Source organism: Aedes albopictus, chromosome 2 (genome assembly GCF_035046485.1).
Source record: "Aedes albopictus strain Foshan chromosome 2, AalbF5, whole genome shotgun sequence".
NCBI lineage: Eukaryota > Metazoa > Arthropoda > Insecta > Diptera > Culicidae > Aedes > Aedes albopictus.
In genome coordinates, this window is record NC_085137.1 from 75,658,662 (window position 1) to 75,679,934 (window position 21,273).

The 21,273-nt window shown below is 39.8% G+C and overlaps 1 protein-coding gene across 2 annotated transcripts in view; it reads left to right on the top strand.

Annotated features, from left to right (window-relative positions):
* Positions 1 to 12,784, top strand: part of LOC109430168 (uncharacterized) — a 53,066-nt gene extending 40,282 nt beyond the window's left edge. For both annotated transcript variants that reach the window (XM_029871578.2, XM_019706213.3), the window contains exons 2-8: positions 5,836 to 6,026; positions 6,098 to 9,663; positions 9,725 to 10,158; positions 10,224 to 11,125; positions 11,870 to 12,067; positions 12,133 to 12,276; positions 12,356 to 12,784. In XM_029871578.2, the coding sequence (XP_029727438.1) occupies positions 5,952 to 6,026; positions 6,098 to 9,663; positions 9,725 to 10,158; positions 10,224 to 11,125; positions 11,870 to 12,067; positions 12,133 to 12,276; positions 12,356 to 12,535 (5,499 nt within the window). In that variant the 5' untranslated portion in view covers positions 5,836 to 5,951 and the 3' untranslated portion in view covers positions 12,536 to 12,784. The remainder of the gene's footprint in view (positions 1 to 5,835; positions 6,027 to 6,097; positions 9,664 to 9,724; positions 10,159 to 10,223; positions 11,126 to 11,869; positions 12,068 to 12,132; positions 12,277 to 12,355) is intronic.
* The last annotated feature ends 8,489 nt before the right edge of the window (positions 12,785 to 21,273 follow it).

Genomic DNA, 21,273 nt, shown 5'->3' on the forward strand with positions numbered 1-21,273 from the left:
GCATGATGCAACTATGCCGAGCGCACTAAGTATTATTAGACCACTAATGTAGTGGCATGAAGTGGGTGACGAGGTACACACTAAGATCAGCTCGGTCTTTTCTCCATCTTTTTACTGAGTTCTCAACAGCTGATGAACGGTAAATATTGATTACCGAGTGTACTGAGGTAAATCTGCTGTTGAGAACTCAGTAAAAAGATGAAAAATATACAGAACTCAGCGAAAAACTTACTGAGCTGGTAAATCAGAATCTTAGTGTGTACATAAGTATCATTACAGCGTGCTTAACCGTTATAGTCCATTTTACGAGCTGATTTTATGAATGAGTTTTGAAAGGAGGTAGCGTCCAATAACCCGTAAAAACCAATATCATCATCAACATTGTTGTCACTTCGTAAAATGGCTTATTGCAATATTGAGGATCCAGTTTGACTGAAGTTTGAAATACATAACAACTCATGAGAAAACTGTCAAGTTCGATTCAAATATATGTTAGGTTAAAAAGCGAACCCGCAGACGAACTCATATTAGAAGTCGTTTCAGTGCACAAGGGTCCACGAAACAGATTTACGAGGAAAGATGCATTCAGCGCCTTCAAATGATTTTTTAGATTAATATGGTCTTCTACAAAGTTGTTCCTAAAAATAAGGCCCTCATTTCAATATACATGAAAATAAGGGTGGTCCATATTTTCAAAGAAATTGGGAACCAAACTTTTTTATTTGCAAGAATAACTATATATATTCTTCGGGAAAGTTGAAGATCTATCAATTTAGAGCAAGTTTGCTGAAGACAGTTTTTATGTAGCTTTAAAATTGACCGATCTAGAGGTATTTTTTTGAATAAGCTTAGGGTGGTTCAAGAAAAACCGGTTTTCTGGCGTTAACTTTTTCAGTTTCAAGTTTTCATCAAAGTCGCCCAAGAAATACATGTAACGCGCATTTTCGTGCGCTGAGAATGTTGCTACGTCATTCCGTTCAAAAGATATTGATGATTTTCTAGAAAAAATAGGCACTTTTCAAATATTTTTCACTTGAGTTACAAAAATAACACCCCTCTAATTTTTCGATATGTTTATGACAACATTTGGTCGGGGTTCTGCTAAACCGAACCAAAGACCATTTTTTGAAAAATTGAGTTTTCTTAACCATTAAATGAAGAAAATGATGATCTTCCTTCCATGTAAAAATCCAGTAATTCTGACAGCTCTTCGTGGAGTAAATTCAAAATTTCTGTTTGGCGGAACATACAAAACATCATTTTGCATCCAACCAGAGTGAACTGTAAACCATTCGATAGAATTAGCGAAATATTTTAGCTTTGGTCCAGGTGATGAACATTTCAAGTTCTCCTCATCGCCGTCAGATTTCTAACTTCTACCCGACTCATAGAAACAATCTGTGAGAGAAATGAATACGTTATTAGAAATATGGGTGTGGGAGGAACCAATTATGTTTCGTTGGCGCTGATTGCCATTTTTCCAAATCACATTCAGCCAGACCGAACCAAGTCCACAGCATTTTAGAATCAATTTATTCTCAACAATACAAAAACCAACTGGTTTTTAATACAGTCATTGCACAATTATGGGTCATTCTGTCACAATTATTAGTCAGACAGTTCACCATGCAATTCAAATGGAACTAACCCATAATTGTGGGTGACCCATGATTGTGCTATGACTGTACCAGCGTTATGTCGATACACCTCATACTGGTAATTTAACACAGGAGCCGTCATTGAACAACAAGCCTAATTAGATTAATAAAGCTTGAAAAAAATCAAACACTTGGTTCGCTTTGGCTGATCGAAAAATGGCGTTTTCATGAAAATCATCCTTGGGAAGAATGTTTGGAACTTGATTTAGACTTAACGACTGACCTTCAGCAAGGTAATATGACCTAGAGGTAACGCGCTTGGTTATCACTCAGATGATCCAAGTTCGAATCTCTTTCATATTTTTGAAAACTTTTTTGTACTTAGTGCACTTTGGCAGAACATTTTCATGGTTTTCTTCGACCAGCATAAATTTGAAGTACACAAATTGCTCCACATTCACATCTCAGGACTTCAGGGTATGCAAGGACATCGTTTGACATAACCACTCTTGCTCACTTGCACCGCTTATGAAGAAAATGCATGGGTGGGAAAAGCTGAGCTGGGCGGGCTTCCGCCGTTCCTATTTCAAACTATTTTGAGACCTTCATGCTACCATTCTATACGCGTCCTTTTTGATTCATGTAAAGGATTGTGAGTGATATCGATTTCAACTTGATAGACGATGAAAAATCGAGATTTTTTTTCACTGTCCAACTGGTTTTACCTAAAACAAAAAAACACAGTCAGCCAAACTGAACTATAAACCATTTTTCAATGTTTTTGATCAGCCAGAGTGAACTGAGTGCAAAGTATCAAGAAATAAAATGTAATTATATCAATGATTAGAAATAATTTACATGTATTCTTAATTTCTGATGGTTAATGAAGGCTTGTAAGTTACATGTGTGCGGAAAAGTTTCAAATAATCTCCGCTGTTGTTTATTTGTGAGTGGTTGAACTTTAAGCTTAATTATCTCGGAATTATCTTTTTGGCGCTTAGTTTGGTTTAGCAGAACCCCGGCCATTTCTTCTTTTGAATGCGGGCAAAAGATATTTTTTATGTTTGCCCCAACCAGTAATAACACCTTTTTTCAAAAATATATGATTTTTTTTAGGAAAAACACCTGTAACTATTGAACCAAAAGAGATATTGCGCATTGCGCAGTTAAAAGTGCGACGAGGAAGTGCGGAATCTCAAATAAAAGTGCGATTTGGTGTCAGATTGTTTCGGTGTCTTCACCGCACTTATTCATTAGCTCATGATGAATAAGTGCGGTGAAGACACCGGAACGATTTGATACAATATCGCACTTTTATTTAAGATTCCACACTCTGTCGCAGTCCAGCTAGCAATGCAATAAACTATAACGACCATTTCAGCGCACGAAACGACGCGTTTTCAAATGCTCTACAAGTGTTTCTTGGGCGACTTTGACGAAAAATCGAAACTGAAAAAGTTAACGCCAGAAAACCGGTTTTTCTTGAACCACCCTAAGCTTATTCAAAAAAATACCTCTAGATCGGTCAATTTTAAAGCTACATAAAAACTGTCTTCAGCAAACTTGCTCAAAATTGATAAATCTACAACTTTCCCGAAGAATGTATATAGTTATTTTTGCAAATGAAAAAGTTTGGTCCCAAATTTCTTTGAAAATATGGACCACCATAATTTTCATGTATATTGAAAGAGGGTCTTATTTTTAGGGACAACTTTGTAGAAGACCATATTTGCCTAAAAACCCATTTGAAGTCGTTGAATGCATCTTTCCTCGTAAATCTAAACTGAATAAATAATAAAAAATGCACGGAAAAATATTATTTCGGAATAGTGAATGGTTCAAACGTAAGAAAAACAATGCAATTAATTGTTACATAAAGATCGGATGTAAATGTATAGTAGCTACAATGTGCACAGCTCTTAGCGAACCATTCTATTACAATACACTTTGTTGTAGCTGGTACACTGTATGGTACAGGAATGGTTTTCACCAAATACCCTATGGTTAGTTTTTATCCGGGACCCAGACAGGTACACTTAACGTTCATTACGCCATCGTGGTGCGAAATTCCTATCATCCTAGAAGGGTTAAAGGCCCGTGAATTCCCCATAGTCACATTAAAACACCAACAAAACTTGACAGAACGCCCAAGGGGGGTTACATACCTTGCAGGAATGAAAAATCGAACTTTTCTTTATTGACTAATCTGAAAATATACTAGCTAGACAATACACATTTTAAATTTTATAAAGATTGGAGCACGAGAACCAAAGTTACAACCCATTGTGGCACGCACTCATAAGGACAAGGCAAAGTGCGAAACTTCAAACGCAATTATCTTAAAATGGTGTATTTAGAATGTTCCGTTTCGGTGATCACGATATCTCAAAAACTAGTTGACCGATTTGTAAATAATTTGTAAACAAAATACTGTCTTCGGCAAAGTTGTTGCAAGTTGAGTCCTCTATTAAGGAAAAACAGAAATATTTGTATTTGATACTTCACTGACAACCTAGAACATCCTGAACATTATAAAGTTTGGCATTACATAATCTACTGGGATATGTGAAGCTCTTCAAATCTACAATGTCATTTAGAAACACTTTGGGGATATTTCAGTTCAGTTCAGAACTTCAAAACTTCAGATCTATACTCATGACAGCAGTCATATCTGTTATACTGCGTAACCTGGCATAATCTCCCGTGGTTACTGGACCAGTCTGAAGTCTACTTGATATTATTATAAACCTATGGAATATTCAGGGACATTCAAACTGTCCTAAAAGGAAGTCCTTCAAATATACAAGAACAACTTTATGTGTTTTCGCCATAAATAACAGTATAGCATAATTTGCTGGAATTCGTGAGGCTCTTCAAATCTCAAATGTTATTTAGAGATACTATAGGAATATTCCAGGTTAGCCAAACTATCTTGGAGTTCAGAACTTCAGGTCTACACTCGTAACAGCAGCCATATCTGATATACTGAGTAACGTTGCAGGATCAATCGCGGGTACCTACTCGACTAACCTGAAGTCTACTATATATTATTATGAAACTTTGGGACATTAAGGGTCATTCAAACTGTCCTGATGTTTAGCTCATGACAGTAACAGTAGTTAATCTCACAATAAATAGTAATATTACACATCCATCTGTAATCTGTAATCCCCCTGGTATTTCATGAGACATTTCAAGATAGTTTTGAAATATTCCACATCAACAAAACTACTTTGAAGACCATAGCTTCAGGTTGTGATAATAGCTTTTGCCAGTACGTTAAGTAGTGTTATATCCACTGTATTTACCAAAGTAGTTCGAGAAATATATAGCGTTGTTATATATTTTTGGGATGTTATGGGCCATCCATACTGTTAAGTAGCTTAGTTAATACAACTATTATGACCCCAGCCGAGCCGATGATGTCAATTGAACATTCCGAAGATTTACTAGGTACGATAGTTTACATATGGTAGCTTCGTATAATGAAAGAGGTTACTTTTATACCCGTAGACTCCAGGATCTGAACTCAAGAACAGTTTGGATGACTTAGAATATCCCGACTAATCTTATATGTACTGTCTATTGAACTTTCAAAAGATTTACTGGACATGATAGCATACAAATCGTAGCTTTGTATAATGAAAGAAGTTACCTTTACACCCGCAGACTTCAGGATCTAAACTCAAGAACAGTTTTAATGACCTAGGATATCCAGCCTGCAATTGCAGTACTGTTCAAAGAAACCCACATCACAGATTCCTGATCATGGCGGGCGGGGCCAGACCGTAACACAAAGCAAAACACATCAAACCGGACGTGCACCGGAGACAAATATGTTTAATAATAAATCTCTGGTGGTGCGTTTTTTTCTTCACTGCTACCATTTCCCCATCTTCCTTCGGGGTTTTCCTTCACAGCACAGCGTTTTTCCAACATGCCTTTCGTTTATGCGTCCGTAATTTTGTTGTTTTGTTTCCCAGAGAATTTACCGACGAATGAAGTTAGGTACGTACGTACGTACCAATCTGCGACTATTTATAACTGTCACAGCACTGATGACGGTATGGTACTGTTGCAACTGCATTATTATTAGAAGATCGTGCGGCTTTCTGAATCCATAAGCATGCTAAGCTGCACGCACATCGTTCGGATTCTTGCGCGTTAAGATGCCGGTTGATGCAGTTGCTCGGTTTTCAAACTATAAACGATTTATTTTGTTTTTTTTTTCTCGTAGAATAATTGGAGGAACAGTAATTGGAATTACATATCAATGAGCAGTGAACACCAATTAGATTGGTAGAATAATAATGCTACTCATCCTTCCTATACTGGACGGCGGCTACGCGTAACATGAACCGATCCGATGGCGATAAAGCATTGAGTAACGAAAGAAAGAAACTTGCCAACAAAAAGAAAATAGGCTCGGTTCGTTGATAGAATAACTTGTATGAATATTTAAGATCTTCAATATCCATACCATTGTTCTTTGATTTTAGAGCAAACATGTGCCTGATTCGCGATCTTCAACTGGTGGAAGCAGTGGTCTGCATTCGTTCTTCCGTTGGTTCAGAAAGGACAAAGACCCGGACCTCGAACTGCCGGAGGTGGTCAACGTTGCCCACCTGCAGAGGAACTTTGCGGCAGGAGCAGAGCGACAGCCTGGATCGAGTGGCAGTGGTGTGACCAAACCGAAACCTCCCAGCGATTCCCAGAGTGAATGCTCATCGGACGAAGTGAGCCAAGCCAGCCGGAGCAACGGAACGCACAGTTCATCGCCGAGTCCTAGTCCACAGATAGACTACACTAATCTATCGAAAAGTTCAAGCTGTGATAGTATCTTAAGCACGGCCACTACCGGGTTCGCCTTTGTACCGCCGAACTGCTACGAAGCGGTCAGTAAACCCACAGAGCGCGTTATCAATCCAGGTCCTTACACTGATAGTTATAAGCGACGCGTTCGAGAGCGGGATCGTACGCGGGAACTGGACAAAAAGTATGAACTGACACTGCGTAAGAAATATAAGCTTTTTTCAAATCTTCGAGAGACTGCTTCCGCATCTGAAAAGGACGCGACTCTTACTAGGGATAATCAGAAGACCGTCTATGTAGATCTCAGTCTACCAGCAGCTCCGAAAGGTGTGCTCGAGACTTCAGATGTTGAAAAAAGTGAAGATACCAAAGATGTCCCAGTCAAGAAACATCGCAGAACCGTAAGCGACAGTTCAAAGGATAAACGAGCTGGCGCATATGTACACGTTAAAGGTAAAAGACGCGCACCGCCTCCACCTCCACTGAATCTCAACTCCAGCGACACACTTACAAAACGATCAAACACCGGAACTCTCACTAATTCAAACTACGGTACTCTGTCCCCTGGATCGACCTTATCCAGAAAGAAAAGGCCAGCTCCTCTTCCTCCAGTATCACCAGCATCGCCGACTCTCAACGAAGCATCGTCCTACACTAGCTTGTTCGAGGACAAAGAAATCAAAGCGATCATCGAAGGAACTCCGCTGCCGAGAACTCCAGAACCAATCATGCCTATGAGAATAACTCCACTTCCGGGAATATCCGAAGAACGAACTCCTGGAGGGTTGACCGAGGAGCAGAAACAGCGATTGATCGACAATATTCGTAAAGTACAGGCTCCTCCGGACAGCGATCCTCCTACACCAACGAACAACCCTCCATCTGCATTCATGCTGACAAACAACGACGTAATGAAGCTGGAGGAGAACTTCATCAACACGAACGGAACACGATCACCAATACACGACTATCTGTACTCCGAGGCCATCGGCAACACGACAAAACCGATCGTTCCTACATCCCCGATATCCCCTAGACCGTGGTACAAGCGACCAATATCAGGCATGAAACACCAGGAAAGCACCCTACCATTCAAAAAGGACATCATCCTCAAGACCATCGACAAGCGAAAGTCTAAGCTCAAGGATAAAGAAGATCTACCTGAAGTTGGCTACTGCAGGAACTCATTGGTAGATGGTGGCTCCTCCACCAATGGGCCCAAGTTCAACCTCTTTGCTAAAATTGTAGAAAAGTCCGATGACACGAAGCGCCGAGAAAGAGACAACGAGAAACGAAAGTCTGGAATAGGGATACCAAGCATCAGCGAACTGGATCGGGAAGCCGCGGAGATCATCAACAAGGAAAATGCGGCGAAGCTGTATGAACAAACGACTACCAACGAGATGTACTTTTCTGCTCCAGAGCAGCTGGTCAAACGAAGTCAGTCATTTATGCGAAAAGACGAACAGTTGTCGGAGAATACCCTAGAAAACAAGCCTCGGTCGACAAAGGATTTGATATCGAAGTTCGAGGCGAACTCCACAAACATCAATAAGGTTACGCTGAATACGTCCTTCGTTCCCAAGAAAGACTATTTCGGAGCAGAGAGAAAAGAACCCTCAACTCCACCGGCCATGGTACCTCCAACAATTGTAGTTGACAATGGAGACAACCCACCACATGCACTCTCCAAAACGGGAAGTGACAAGAATTTACTGGGTTTGTGGTCATGTCCTTATTGTACTTTGGAGAACCCGAACTGGCGAATCATCTGCGAGGCTTGCGAACGGATCAAGCCATACGACAAACTTAGCATATTGGAAGAGCCACCCTTAAGACCCAACCATCCATTGAAGAAGGCTATCCCAGAGCCGAAGGTTCTGCCAGAACTTCCCCCACCGACCGAAGATTGGGACAAAAAGACTGAACGCGTTATGAAGTACTTCATGCCAAAATCAACCCCGACCATGGGTAATGGATCTTTGGCAACGGTAGAGGGCCCGAAAAAGTCATTTGGCCAGGCAAAAATGCTTGCCTCGCCAAAGATGGGCATCAAAAGTCTGATGAACGGAAAGTCACCTCCAGATAGGGTAAACGGGTTCCGGAACTTCAATGCAGTTCCAGAAGGCTTCAACTCCTGCAACAAATTCGATGATGAAAAACTCAAGGAAAATGCAGTGATAGTGACAACAACCCCTGTATTGATAGCTCCACTAGCATCACCAGAAACCGGAGATGGTAAGTTTGAGCAACGCCCTCTCGCTGTCAAGGAAACCGTTGACCTGGAAGAAGTCAGAAGTGCCAGAATAGCTCGATTCAGCGCGCATTTGGACAGTGGTAGACCAACCAGTCCAGTTGACCATCCAACGGAAGTTCTTCCCAATAAGGTCAACGAAATGGACGAACAAGCATTGGAGAAAGAGAAGGAACGACTGCGTGAGATGATACGAGCTATGAACGCCAAGGCCTTGGCAGATAAGTATCCAGTGCTCCAGAAACCACCCACTAGCAGTGGTCCTTCTAAGCGAGAGTCTCCGTTGGTGCAGCGAAGAAACGGCCTCGTGTCGGGTATTCCAATCAGTACAAAGAGTCCAAAACCGATACGGAAAGCCAGCCCCACAATGGCTCGAAGGCCTCCGCCTATGGAGGAACACCCTCCGGTTGTTGCAGAGCCGTACAAACTGGGAGCCATCAAGAAAACCTTCATTCGGAAGCCGGAGGAAACGAAACCAATAAACAGAATTGCGGAAACTAAGATCATCAATCAGGAACTAAACACATCGAAGAAGAACATTGAACAAGCTACCAGTTCCTCTATACCAGCAACCGTGAACGAGCTAAGTGAGCCACAGTTAGTATTGGCAAACGACGTTCAAAAAGTGCACTACGAAGCTATGGACGAGCAGCAGTTTAAGACACATAGTGCTCATCGAAGCAGCGTACCTGTGCAAAGTCAACTGTCTGACCAACAGAACGAGAAGGTTCGCCAGATATCCAAACAACTTCGCTCGGCCCAAGGCGTACAACACTTCAGGAATACTCTCAAATACGCAGAAACGCCAATGAACAGGTCCAATACGCTTGCAATCAATAAGCTTCTGAGAAGCTTGGAGGTCGCCATCGGAGATGGAGCGCACGATCGAGCCGCCAAACTGGCTATGGACTTGGCCAAAATGAAGGTTTCACTTTCCGTCACGAGACAGAGTCCGGGGGGATCCGATACTGGGTCTACCGGGAGCTTGACGGAGATTTGGTAAGTAGATAGTCAATTTCTTTGAGCTAAGCATGTTCTTAAACAGTCCTTTTATTTGCAGCGTTTCCTTCTACATCAACGATAAATCGACCAGAAAGGGCCCAATGAAGATCAGCGTGTCGTCAAGCACTACGCTCATCCAAATGAAAGAGACAATCAATAAGAACTTCGGAATACCAATGCACGTTCAACGATGGATCTTCAAAGATCGGCAACTATGTGAGGAACACAGAACATTGTCTGACTATGGAATGCAGGATAGCGATCAAGCTCTGCAGCTGTTTATTGTAAATACGGCGCCAATAGCTCTGAAGGAATCCAGCGCTCAGGCACCGATCAACAGGGTGAAGGTGGAACAGAAAACCGTGCCAATGTTGATGAAGGTTCAGCCGCAGTTCAGCCAAGCAGAAGTGAAGATGCTCACAGTTTCCGATTCAGACGGTGAATGCTCCGACACGCAAAACGATCCTCACGCTGAAGATGAGGCTGTGTTAGGTAGAAGCTTGCATGGAGATATACTTCTAAGAACATGGGTTGATTCTCTTATTCTCTTATTCCAGGTGCCACAGCACTTCCTACCATCATGGAGGATAAAGGACCTCAGAACGATACCGAAGAGGGATGGGCTTGCCCTCTGTGTACGCTCATTAATCCACCGAATCGACCCGGGTGTGGAGCATGTTCAGAGGCTCGACCAGCATCCTACGTGGTTCCAGCACGTTATCGAACAACGGAGGACGACTTCATTCCCGAAGAACTTAAGCGGTTCATTGAAGATGACTTGGATAAAGCAGCGCCATCAGTTCAGCTAAGGAACTTGCCCAAGGAAACTCGTAACGATCTGAACCGCGTGTCCAGTAATCGCAAATCCTCCGACATTTTCAATATTCTTCTGGATGAGAACAAGGCTACCGAAGCGAATCAACATGCCAAGCCGAGTACGACCGATTTGTTGACGACGAGGCACATACAGGTACCGGAGCAGAAGAACATTGTTATGACGGCATTTACCAGTCCTAACATTACGCGAAACAAGTATCGTGGTGTGGACAACTTCAACCCGAATTCTTATAACAACGGCATTGCGCCAACACCTAAAGCTGATGGACCCGTCATAACGACTGCAAGTCCTATTGTTCGAGCTATATTGCTGAAAGAGAATCCGGGCAAACCGGTAAAATTCGGCCGGAACGGTCTGGTTATGCCCGAAGACGACAGTGACGTTACGAATCACTACATGGAACTGGTTAACCTGGATTCGGCGGATCTGATAGCCAACGTTGATCCCTTCGAGTGCCCGATTTGCTTCGGGCAGTTCAGCCAGTACGAAGGTATCGTGCTGCGCGACTGTTTGCACTCGTTCTGCAAGGAGTGTCTAGTGAATACGATCAACTATTGCGAGGAAGCGGAAATCAAGTGTCCCTATATGGATACTACCTACAGTTGTGAGAGTACAATCCAGGTAAAGTGGGTCAGGGTGATTGGAAACGCGAGCGCAGCATACTGCAAGGGATAGAGCTGGGAAGCACATAGGATGAGAAAGGTGACGGGAAACTGTCAGGGAAAAGACAGGGTACTACCAGGGTACCAAGGTAGTGTCAAGCACTTCCAAGATGAATACTGGTCACCATCATGGCAATTGTGAGGGACAGTAGCACGACAAATAAACAGAGCAATATGCAGGGTTGTTTTATGACAAATTCGAACATGAACCTTTATCATGACTCAGCTTACATCCACGACCATTCTACAGGGTACAAACAGGGCAAATACTGAGCACTGTTAGGGCAAGTCTTCCGGTAACGGCAAGTGCGCAGAACATTAGCACAGTAGGTACGAGATACTGTTAGGGTAAAAGTGCAGATCACTGCCAAAGCAAGTACAGGGAACTGCTAGGCACCTACTGGACAAGTACTACCGCTTAAGGTGAAACATCAAGAAATCCCAATGCAATTTTTCATACAAACTTTAGAGGCACAAATCTGACGAACAAAGCATCGAGCCAAGCCGCACTTGTTTTTCCTGGCTTTGCTCACGTGCAAAAAGAGGCAGCTTTTACAAGTCGAGAGCATTTGTTTACGATTTTCCAAGATTGGTGCTCTTGAAAACGTGAGTAGGGGGCCAAGTAGGCCATTGTGGCAGCCATGTTTATATTCTCTGAAGTTTCTCCTTAACGACACTCAAATTTTATCAATCTCTTCCACAGCAACGCGAAATCAAAGCCCTGGTGACAAAGGATATGTATGAGGCACATCTTGCTAAATCAATACGCCAAGCGGAAAGCAAGCTCGACAATACCTTCCATTGTGAAACACCCAATTGTCGTGGTTGGTGCATTTACGAGGACGACGTGAACCAATTCAAATGTCCCGTTTGCACCATTGTAAATTGCCTTACGTGCAGGGTAGGTGTAACCTGTTTCCGTATACTGTCTGCTGACAATTGATTCCAAATGTTCCATCTTCTCAGGCAATCCACGACGGACTCGACTGCAAACAATACCAAGATCGATTGAACAGCGACTGTGATACGAACATCGAAGCGAGACGAACCAAAGCCGTGCTCCAGGAGATGGTCGACCGAGGGGACGCCATCGTGTGTCCCACGTGCCAGGTTCGTACAAAATCTATCGAAATCCACTACCGAATTCCCAATTAATTCCTCGTTTTCTGTTCAACCATCTCGTTTCAAGGTCGTCATAATGAAAAAGTGGGGCTGCGACTGGCTCAAGTGCAGCATGTGCAAAACGGAAATCTGTTGGGTCACGCGAGGTCCCCGGTGGGGTCCCGGTGGCAAAGGCGACACCAGCGGCGGATGTCGCTGCGGGGTAGACGGGAAAAAGTGCCATCCTAAGTGTAAATACTGCCATTGAATGAACGTTCCAGGGGGTGGGCTCGAAAGCCCGCCGCTGCGGATGAATAGTTTTAGTAACTGAATTTGATAACGATAGGAATGCTTTGATACTGTTGTATTGAGAAGAACGATGCCAAAGATGTCGGTTTGCTCGTAATGTCATTATTGTGAAAACGGTTGGTGCTATATTTTATCAACCGTAAGGCAAGTTTTTGTTTCACATTGTAATCAGCGAAAATAAAGAAATCGAAACTTTTGAAACAGCTTTTTAATTATTTCTTCGAAAGACAACTGTTAGAGTGAACGATTCTGGACAATAACGGGTGTCCACTAAATAACGGGAATGGTTTTAGCAACTGATTAAAAAATTACAAGCGCCCATAGAGAAAAGTTTTTTATGCAAAACAATCATCTATCTATCCACAAAGTCAGCGTATTTTTTATTTTGTTTCAACTTATTCTGTTCTGTAGAAAACGACATTGAAACAGGAAGCACTAGTTAAGCGCCTTGGACGGCTCTACCGATTACTAAAAAAATCCGAAAAAAAGTTAAAAGAAAACCTAAAATCTGTCCGGTTTTGAATGAACTCTACAACCTGGCATCCCTAGAAACAGATCCTGAAGGAAATAGATGTAAACTAGCTAAACCAATAAGCATGAAATCATTTCACATCATTAAACGTACTTTTGCGTCATGGGCTGGATAAATCAAGAGAATGCCGTGTAAAATATCAAATATTCACATCAAATCACATTTACACGTTGTACAACATGTACATGGTTTGTTATAAAATAAAATAGCACACAAAAAGGTCAACAATGAACCGCAGTGCACAAATTACATTGACACGTTTTTATGATACAGAAAAATGGCATTTTTTGGAAATTTCAATAAACGTCATTTACGAGAAAAGGCTGCCGCCACCAAAACAGTAAAACCAGTAAGTATCCCCAATTTTTTTCCTATTGTTGTTTGAGTGTGTAGATGCTAAAGGTAGCTGGGAAGTCAATTATTTCAACTAACTATTTTTTTTTTTTTTTTTTTTTTTTTTTTATCTTTATTAACGAGACTTTCAGCCCGAGGCTGGTTCGTCTCCGAACTAACTATTTCGCAGATGCAGAAAATGCGTGAAAGTTAAATTTTAAAAGTCGTACAAAGCAGTTGCTCCAACATCACTACACAAATTTGCTGTACAAATTACTACGTTCAATTTTCTAAAATTTTATATTTTTCCATGAAAGTACAGTGTTAAACCTTTATGATAGATAGATTCAGATTGCCGTTTTTTAAGATCATATATTTTTAAGAGCACTTTGGAAGCATTCCCGCTATTTAGTGGCCACCCGTTATACTCTATGTCTTGTTTCCAATGGCTACAACAAGCAAACGGTTACTAATGTCGAATTCGTTTATTTGCACCGCATGCACCGCTTTGCCACCGGGTGTAGCAAACTTGCACCGAAACCGTTCGTTTATTCGCAGGTACTGTTATGTTTTGACACCCGATTGGCACCGGTGCAAGAAAATGCTATACCCAGTTTGAGCGCGGTGTAGCAGGTACAAAGCTAGTTTTACCAATACATGCATATCGCTGAACTTGTATCGTGGTTTTGTTTTGGTAGGAATGATGATTTTCTCTTGCGCATTAGGTAAACAGTTTTCTTGGATATTCATTTAACAGCAAATCTATGCGTTTAAAAATTATTTAAACTTGATGGATGATTATCACGTCTTTCAATCAACTTCTGAGGAATCTTAAAAAAAATATCGGTAACATGAAATTTTAAAGAGTTGATTCAAAGTGGACTGAAATATTACGGAAGTAACCTTTTGTAGGTACAGTTTCTTACAACAAATATTGGATTTTTGAATTACATTGAAAGTCAAACAAATGTCACTAAAGGATGGTTTAAGCGTTTTTAATATGAGTTGCGTTTCAATAACGTTATGTTTAAAAAAGCATTTATTTATTTTTCTTTTTACTTTGTAGCTAAACGTTTTCTATTGAACTGCCTTTGACATTTTTTGTGTTAAATTTGTGCACGTAGATCGTTTACAATTGTATGTTAGCATTCTTTTTTATTAGGCAACGGAAATTGTTAAATTCTAAAAAGTTGCTTATAATTGAAAAATTATGATATTACGAGAATTTGAAGAAGATAAATAATGTAGGAGTGTTAAAACATTGGATAAGAATTTTCAAGTAAAATTTATTATTACAAGTTTATCGTGTACAAGTGGATTACTGAAAACTTTTAAAATTGTTTAATTGGCTTTTTAAGCGATGTTGAGATAATTCCATATTCTGAATCTGCACGCCAAACTGAGCCGGAAACCAAATTTTCATGAATTTTGGGGCCCGGGACAAGGGGTCGGACAGCTTGATGATATCGGGGTTAATATTGGTTGATATTTTTAATATTTATTAAAACCATTTGTTCAATCCAAGTAGCTCCCGTTTTATTTTCAATGTACGTCTGTCATAAACCAATCTGTTGCATAGAAATAGCAAACATCGAAGGGTAATGAATTTCAGCGATATCGAATGATAATTAATTCATGAGTTTCTACGACATAACTAACTATTTTTACACTTTCAGATACCCATACAGTAGAGAAGGTTGTGCGATGAAATTCATAATTTTTATAACGTGTCGAATGGTGGATAGAACCAATTTTCTACATCACCACTCAACTGGATGTCTCCTGAGCGATTTTCTCCTTGGTCACACAGATAAAATAAAATTATATTTTACACCACAATCCATAAATAAAACGTAAATCTATTACTTCGTGATTGATCATTTTAGAATTTCGGTCTAGAGCATGCAGGCCCGGATTAAGGATTGTGGGGGCCCGGGGCCCGAGCGGATGTGGAGGCCCTTCTGAGAGATGACCAAAAATGTTTTTCCTTATTTTCGAACAGTACTTCAGCAATATGAAAAATAAAGCTAATGTTAGCAAGCAAAAAAGGTTTTTGTGGGGGCCCCAAAAATGTGGGGGCCCGGGGCCCGGCCCCCCCGGCCCCCCCTTAGATCCGGCCCTGAGAGCATGCGTGTGCAATGTTTTAACCCCAAGCGGTTGTGCAATCCAGGGTCTGAAATGATCTCGTAACGCATATTCAGCACTTTTTACATTACAGTTATTTTCAACTCATTCCCACCTAAAAGTTGCGAGCTCGCTACCTTCTACTACGATAGGGATTTTGCTTTTTTGATACGCTTGTTTTAAACGGTATGACCTAGTGAAACCATTAACAAGAATTTTACTATTCAACAATGTAGCGATTTGCAACAGTTTTTTTTTTTCAATAGCTACAATCCGAGAAAAAAACATTATGCAAGAGTTTGGAATGTGTACAGCACGATACGAAACACAGAACACGGATGACCATATTTAGAATGATAGGATGCAATTCTAGCTAAGACTGCTGCTTGCTCAAGACCCACTCAATGAACGTCTTGAAATAAAGCATGAATCCAGATGCTTGTGCACAAGTTGGAATTATACGGTTGGGTGGCATGGGGTAGATTGCAATCGTGAGCGCTTCGTTTACCAAATTGATTATTTTATTGAAATGCTATCGCTGATTCGAACTATGTACAAGGAACTACATATGCTGATTCGTATAATCACTTTTCAAAATCATTTGACATGATAACAAACAAAACGAATGTCGCAGCACACTTGATCAATTTGATGATATTTGGATTAATATTTTTAATATTTCTGATATTTTGATCCCAGATCGAGCTGTCCGCCCCCTTGGCCCGGGAACCTATTTAAAAATCAATTTGAAGTTTGTGTGGGAGCGATTTGTCGAATCACCCCTCGTCGGATTTTGTACTGGGTGGAGCTGTCAAGCAGTTGCCCAGCTGTCAAAAGGTGATTTGAATAAATCATTTTGAAATTGATTTTAGGTGTCAAAACAAAGTTCTAAAAATCTGAAAAAAATCATAGAGGCTTAGAAAATGGTGCCCTTTTGTTTAAAAATATAAAATCATTGATTTTTTCTAAATTTAAAAACCCAATTGGATAGAAAGTAAAAAATAAAAATAAATAAAAATAATTTTGTTCATCACGGAAATCATAAAAGCATTGATTATGTTTATTTTTTATATCCATTATTGTTTTCACGCTTGTTGACGCTCTCACGCGCTCTTACTAATACCATCATAAACTGTCAACAAATTGTACTGAAACCGTTCGTTTTTCCGGTGTCAATTGCTACACCGGTGCAGTGCACCGTCGAGAATAAACGAATTCGACATAATATTGATTGTTGGATCAACCATACCCTATACCCTAAACTATATACTTCGATGAATAAGATGAAAGAGTAGCCAAAGAGTACCAGAGGTCAACTAACCCTCTAGGGCTATTGGGGAAAAGGTACGTCTCAATTTCCAACCAAATCAAACAAATTTTGAGAAACTGAGAAAGTATAGAAACTGGAATTAAATAGAATAAGCGGCGTAAAGTAAAAACGATTTTTTGAACCACTCTAAGTAGATGGCGTATGGTTGCATACATGAAGGAGTATTTTGTGGGTCTGTCGATATTTTCTTGTTTCAGCAAAACTTCAGTTATTAAAACAAACTATCTATTCAACGAAGAGATATGAGAATTTGCAACAGAATAACACCAACAAAGTACGCCTCATCCTCCTCAAAGAAATCAAACATGACATCTTGGTGCAACGTCCTCACTAGGACAAAGCCTGTTTCTCAGCTGAAACGCATAGACAATAGAGGCTTGCAGCAAAAACCTAATCTCATCGATTTCTCATACGATTTGTAAACATTGCCCTCAATTTTTTTTTGAGGGCAAGGACGGCTTGGGGAACGTTTATAAACTACGTCCAACATTTGGGGGAGCGGGGGGGGGGGCCTTCAAAAGTGTGCAGTACGTGTATTAGGTATAGGGAAAATGCGTGACAGAGGGGGGAGGGGGGGTCTGAAATCCCGAAAAATGATGGACGTAATATTTGAATCTTCCCTTGGCTTTATGGACCGACGCCGAAGGAAAGAGAAGGAGATAATGCTGACGTCACTGTGCATTAGCGCTCATTGTCGAATTTCTCGTTTTTTAAGCACTATACTAAGGAGACGTATGGTTTTTCTGACTCTCACTAACCATACCAAATTCTTTCTTCCGTTATTTTTCTAATTCATGTGTTCCGCTCATTGCTTCAGCCATCTTAATTATAAGTAGCGACCACACCCAAGTAACCGCGAAGCTGTTATATATACGTGTATTATTTTTGCTCTGTAGTATTGCCACGGTGTGTTTATAGAGCAACTTTAAAACAAAAAAATAAGTAAGTCTGAAATTTTGCCCAATGATACTTTGGGCCATTCCCTTCAATTTGCTGGGTCGGTGGAAAACATCCATCGGGGGGCCTAGAACAAAAATTTTTTTTGAAGTTTTTTCATGCAAATACTGTTGAAAGCGAATTTTGTAAATTATTGCATCTCCTACAAATAGCCACAACTTTTTTGTCTTTGAAGATAGAACCATAAAATTTTCAGGCGTTTCGAAGTAGTATGCGTAGATGACTGTGTGAAAATTTTATTGAAATATGTTGAATGGTTTTCAAATAATAGCAAAACTATCAAACGCATTCTAAAATACTAAGCTTAGTAGCAAAAGTCCAACCGAATATCTATTATTATTTTAAAATAATAATACATGAAAAATATTTAATTCTATACACCTTGAGTCATTATGATGGCGGTACTGTGGAAACTTGTTTTTCAAATTATGAACAGATACATAGTCAAATACATGAAAGGAAAACACACACAGCCGTTATGTAGCTTCTCACTAAAGTATTAATTATTTATTTCAAGAACGTGGTTTTGCGTATACATGTTCACAAGTACAAGTATGCCTCTATCACGAATCCTATACTGCCGTGAATCGCAAGTCAGTCCCATCTGCAATTTGGTCAAAATTGAGTTGATGGTGGTTTACGACCTTTCTTCGGATGATCTTCCAGTTACGTGAATAAAAATAAATAGTTTGTTCAGTAAAATTGAAAAACAACACCAAGTCAGATTGTCCCATAATGAAAAGTAATCGCAAGTCAGTCCCATTACGAACTTGTGTAACACTGTTAGTCAGTTTTATATTTTTCACTGTTATGTTTTCACGTTTGAAATAATGTGTGAAAGTTTCATGGTGATCGCAGAAGTTTTTAATCCGTGGCGATTTTTTTAAGTTTCACATAGAAATCGAATTTGAAAACTTCAGAGTCCATTTTCTCAATGCCTGACTTGCGATTCACGGCAGTATAATAAACAAAATTATCATGATTGCAGAGCATGTCGGCCTTCCCTAAAAAAATATTTGAATGTTATTTGATAAGCCAAAAAAAGCACTCGAGGATTGGGAAACATCTCTGTTTCGAGGAAAAAAGTACAGAAACTAAATTATTTTGGAATTAATGTTTACAAGCTCAAAATTAAATAGTATTTCACCTTAGTCAAAGAATAAAAACAAGTTAACTCTGTTAAAGACCTCATAATAACATTGAAGTTGTGGGTATGAGTCTACATTAAACCACTGTCTCGAAGGACACAATAAACGAGAGCTGAATTCAAAACAGAATTTAGTTGGGCAATATTCGATCTAGGGCAACTTTACGGTACTAAACATAGTTTCCGGATTATTCCACGATACTTGACGTAGCTGTTGGACCTAAACATAAGTTTGTCTCTGAATTTAATAGCAATATGATGCTGATTGCTTATGCCACCATTTATTAACAAATAACTGATAATAAGTACTGAAAGAATAGTTGAAAGAAAGGAGTACTTTTTGAAAATATTTCTACATTAAGCATGAAAATTAGGCTGTTCAGCATAAAGCCTAGGAAAAACAATTTTATAACAATGATTTAAATAGTCTTATCGATTTGCATATGGTGTCTCAAAGAATATTTTCTGTGTAATTTGAAACCTCCAAGCATGAGGAAGAGTGATTGATCATTGTTAGGGCGTCGTTTACTAGTAGACAATTTTCTATATTATATCTTTCGAAAAAATAACAAACAGTTTTTTTGTAATCCAAATTATTGCGCCACGCTCCCCTAGAGCCTTTTGCTTGCAATTTGATACTTAGATAAGACCTTAATTATTAAAAAAATGGAAAAAATGAACATGCATACGCAAAACCACGTTCTTGAAATAAATAATTAATATTTTAGTGAAAAGTTACATAACGGCTGTGTGTGTGTTTCCTTTCATGTATTTGACTATGTATCTGTTCATAATTTGAAAAACAAGTTTCCACAGTACCGCCATCATAATGACTCAAGGTGTATAGAATTAAATATTTTTCATGTATTATTATTTTAAAATAATAATAGATATTCGGTTGGACTTTTGCTACTAAGCTTAGTATTTTAGAATGCGTTTGATAGTTTTGCTATTATTTGAAAACCATTCAACATATTTCAATAAAATTTTCACACAGTCATCTACGCATACTACTTCGAAACGCCTGAAAATTTTATGGTTCTATCTTCAAAAACAAAAAAGTTGTGACTATTTGTAGGAGATGCAATAATTTGCAATATGCGCTTTTAACAGTTTTTGCATGAAAAATCTTCAAAAAAAAAATTTGTTCTAGACCCCCCGATGGATGTTTTCCACCAACCCAGCAAATTGAAGGGAATGGCCCAAAGTATCATTGGGCAAAATTTCAGACTTACTTATTTTTTTATCATAAAGTTGTTCTACACAACACACCGTGTATTGCAGACTTCATCCCAAATTGGACTACCGTCTACCCTCGTTGGTTTGAACGACACCTCATGCAAACCAACGGGGTTCATTTTTTAATTTGAACTTCTAGAAACCCTGTGGGCATCGAAAAACACACTGATGGTAACCCTTTTTGCTGTTTTGTTTTGATTCTGCGTTGCGTTTCCCCCCGTTCCATGAGCAGAATGACGTTCGAACCATTTTTAGTTTGAACGATGTGCAGATAAGCGGGGGTCAAATTAAAAAGTGTTCAGATTAAATGAGGTCAAACCAACGGCGGTAGACGGTATTTTGATCTTTTGTGGCATTACCCGTATCCTTAGTATTTAGTGCATGTCGTACTACTCCATTGTCATTGAGAGGCAATGAAGCATCGATTTCTGTACAGTTCCTGTTTTGTTATCCCAGAGGTGCAAGAAATCGATTGCGATGAAAAGGTCCCTTTATCATAGAGATTTAAATCCCCGTGAAAGAGCGCCCCTAATCAAACACAATCTATTTGAATTCTGAGAAAAACAAAACGGTGGTAGGTATTGATATTTATCCATGCTCTAGCCCCATCCATGTCTTGCTTCTAGTTTAGTCCCAGGACAACAAAGAAAAACCCGGGACTTTAGGCTAGCTGCAAAACTCTGTCAAATTAGAGAATGTGTTCTACAATAAGAATGCACGTTAGTCCTTGAATTACCAGAACTAACAGTCCTTGATAGGTTAGTACGCAGTTAGATACGTAAAGCATGTTTGTTTTCCTAACGTCAAGTGTAGTCTCGGGTGGGCAAAGTCCGATTCTTTAACTATCAGCAAGGGAGAATAAATGCAATTTTAGAAACTGTCACCAGTAACAAGGACTTTGTACCATGAATCCTTATTACCAAAACACATTACCCCACCTTGACAAACCGGATGTCACTAGGGTCCGGTTTGGTAGATCTTGAACCGTAACGCAACACATAAAGGCGATCTACAGGGGATGGCCAAAATGTTTGG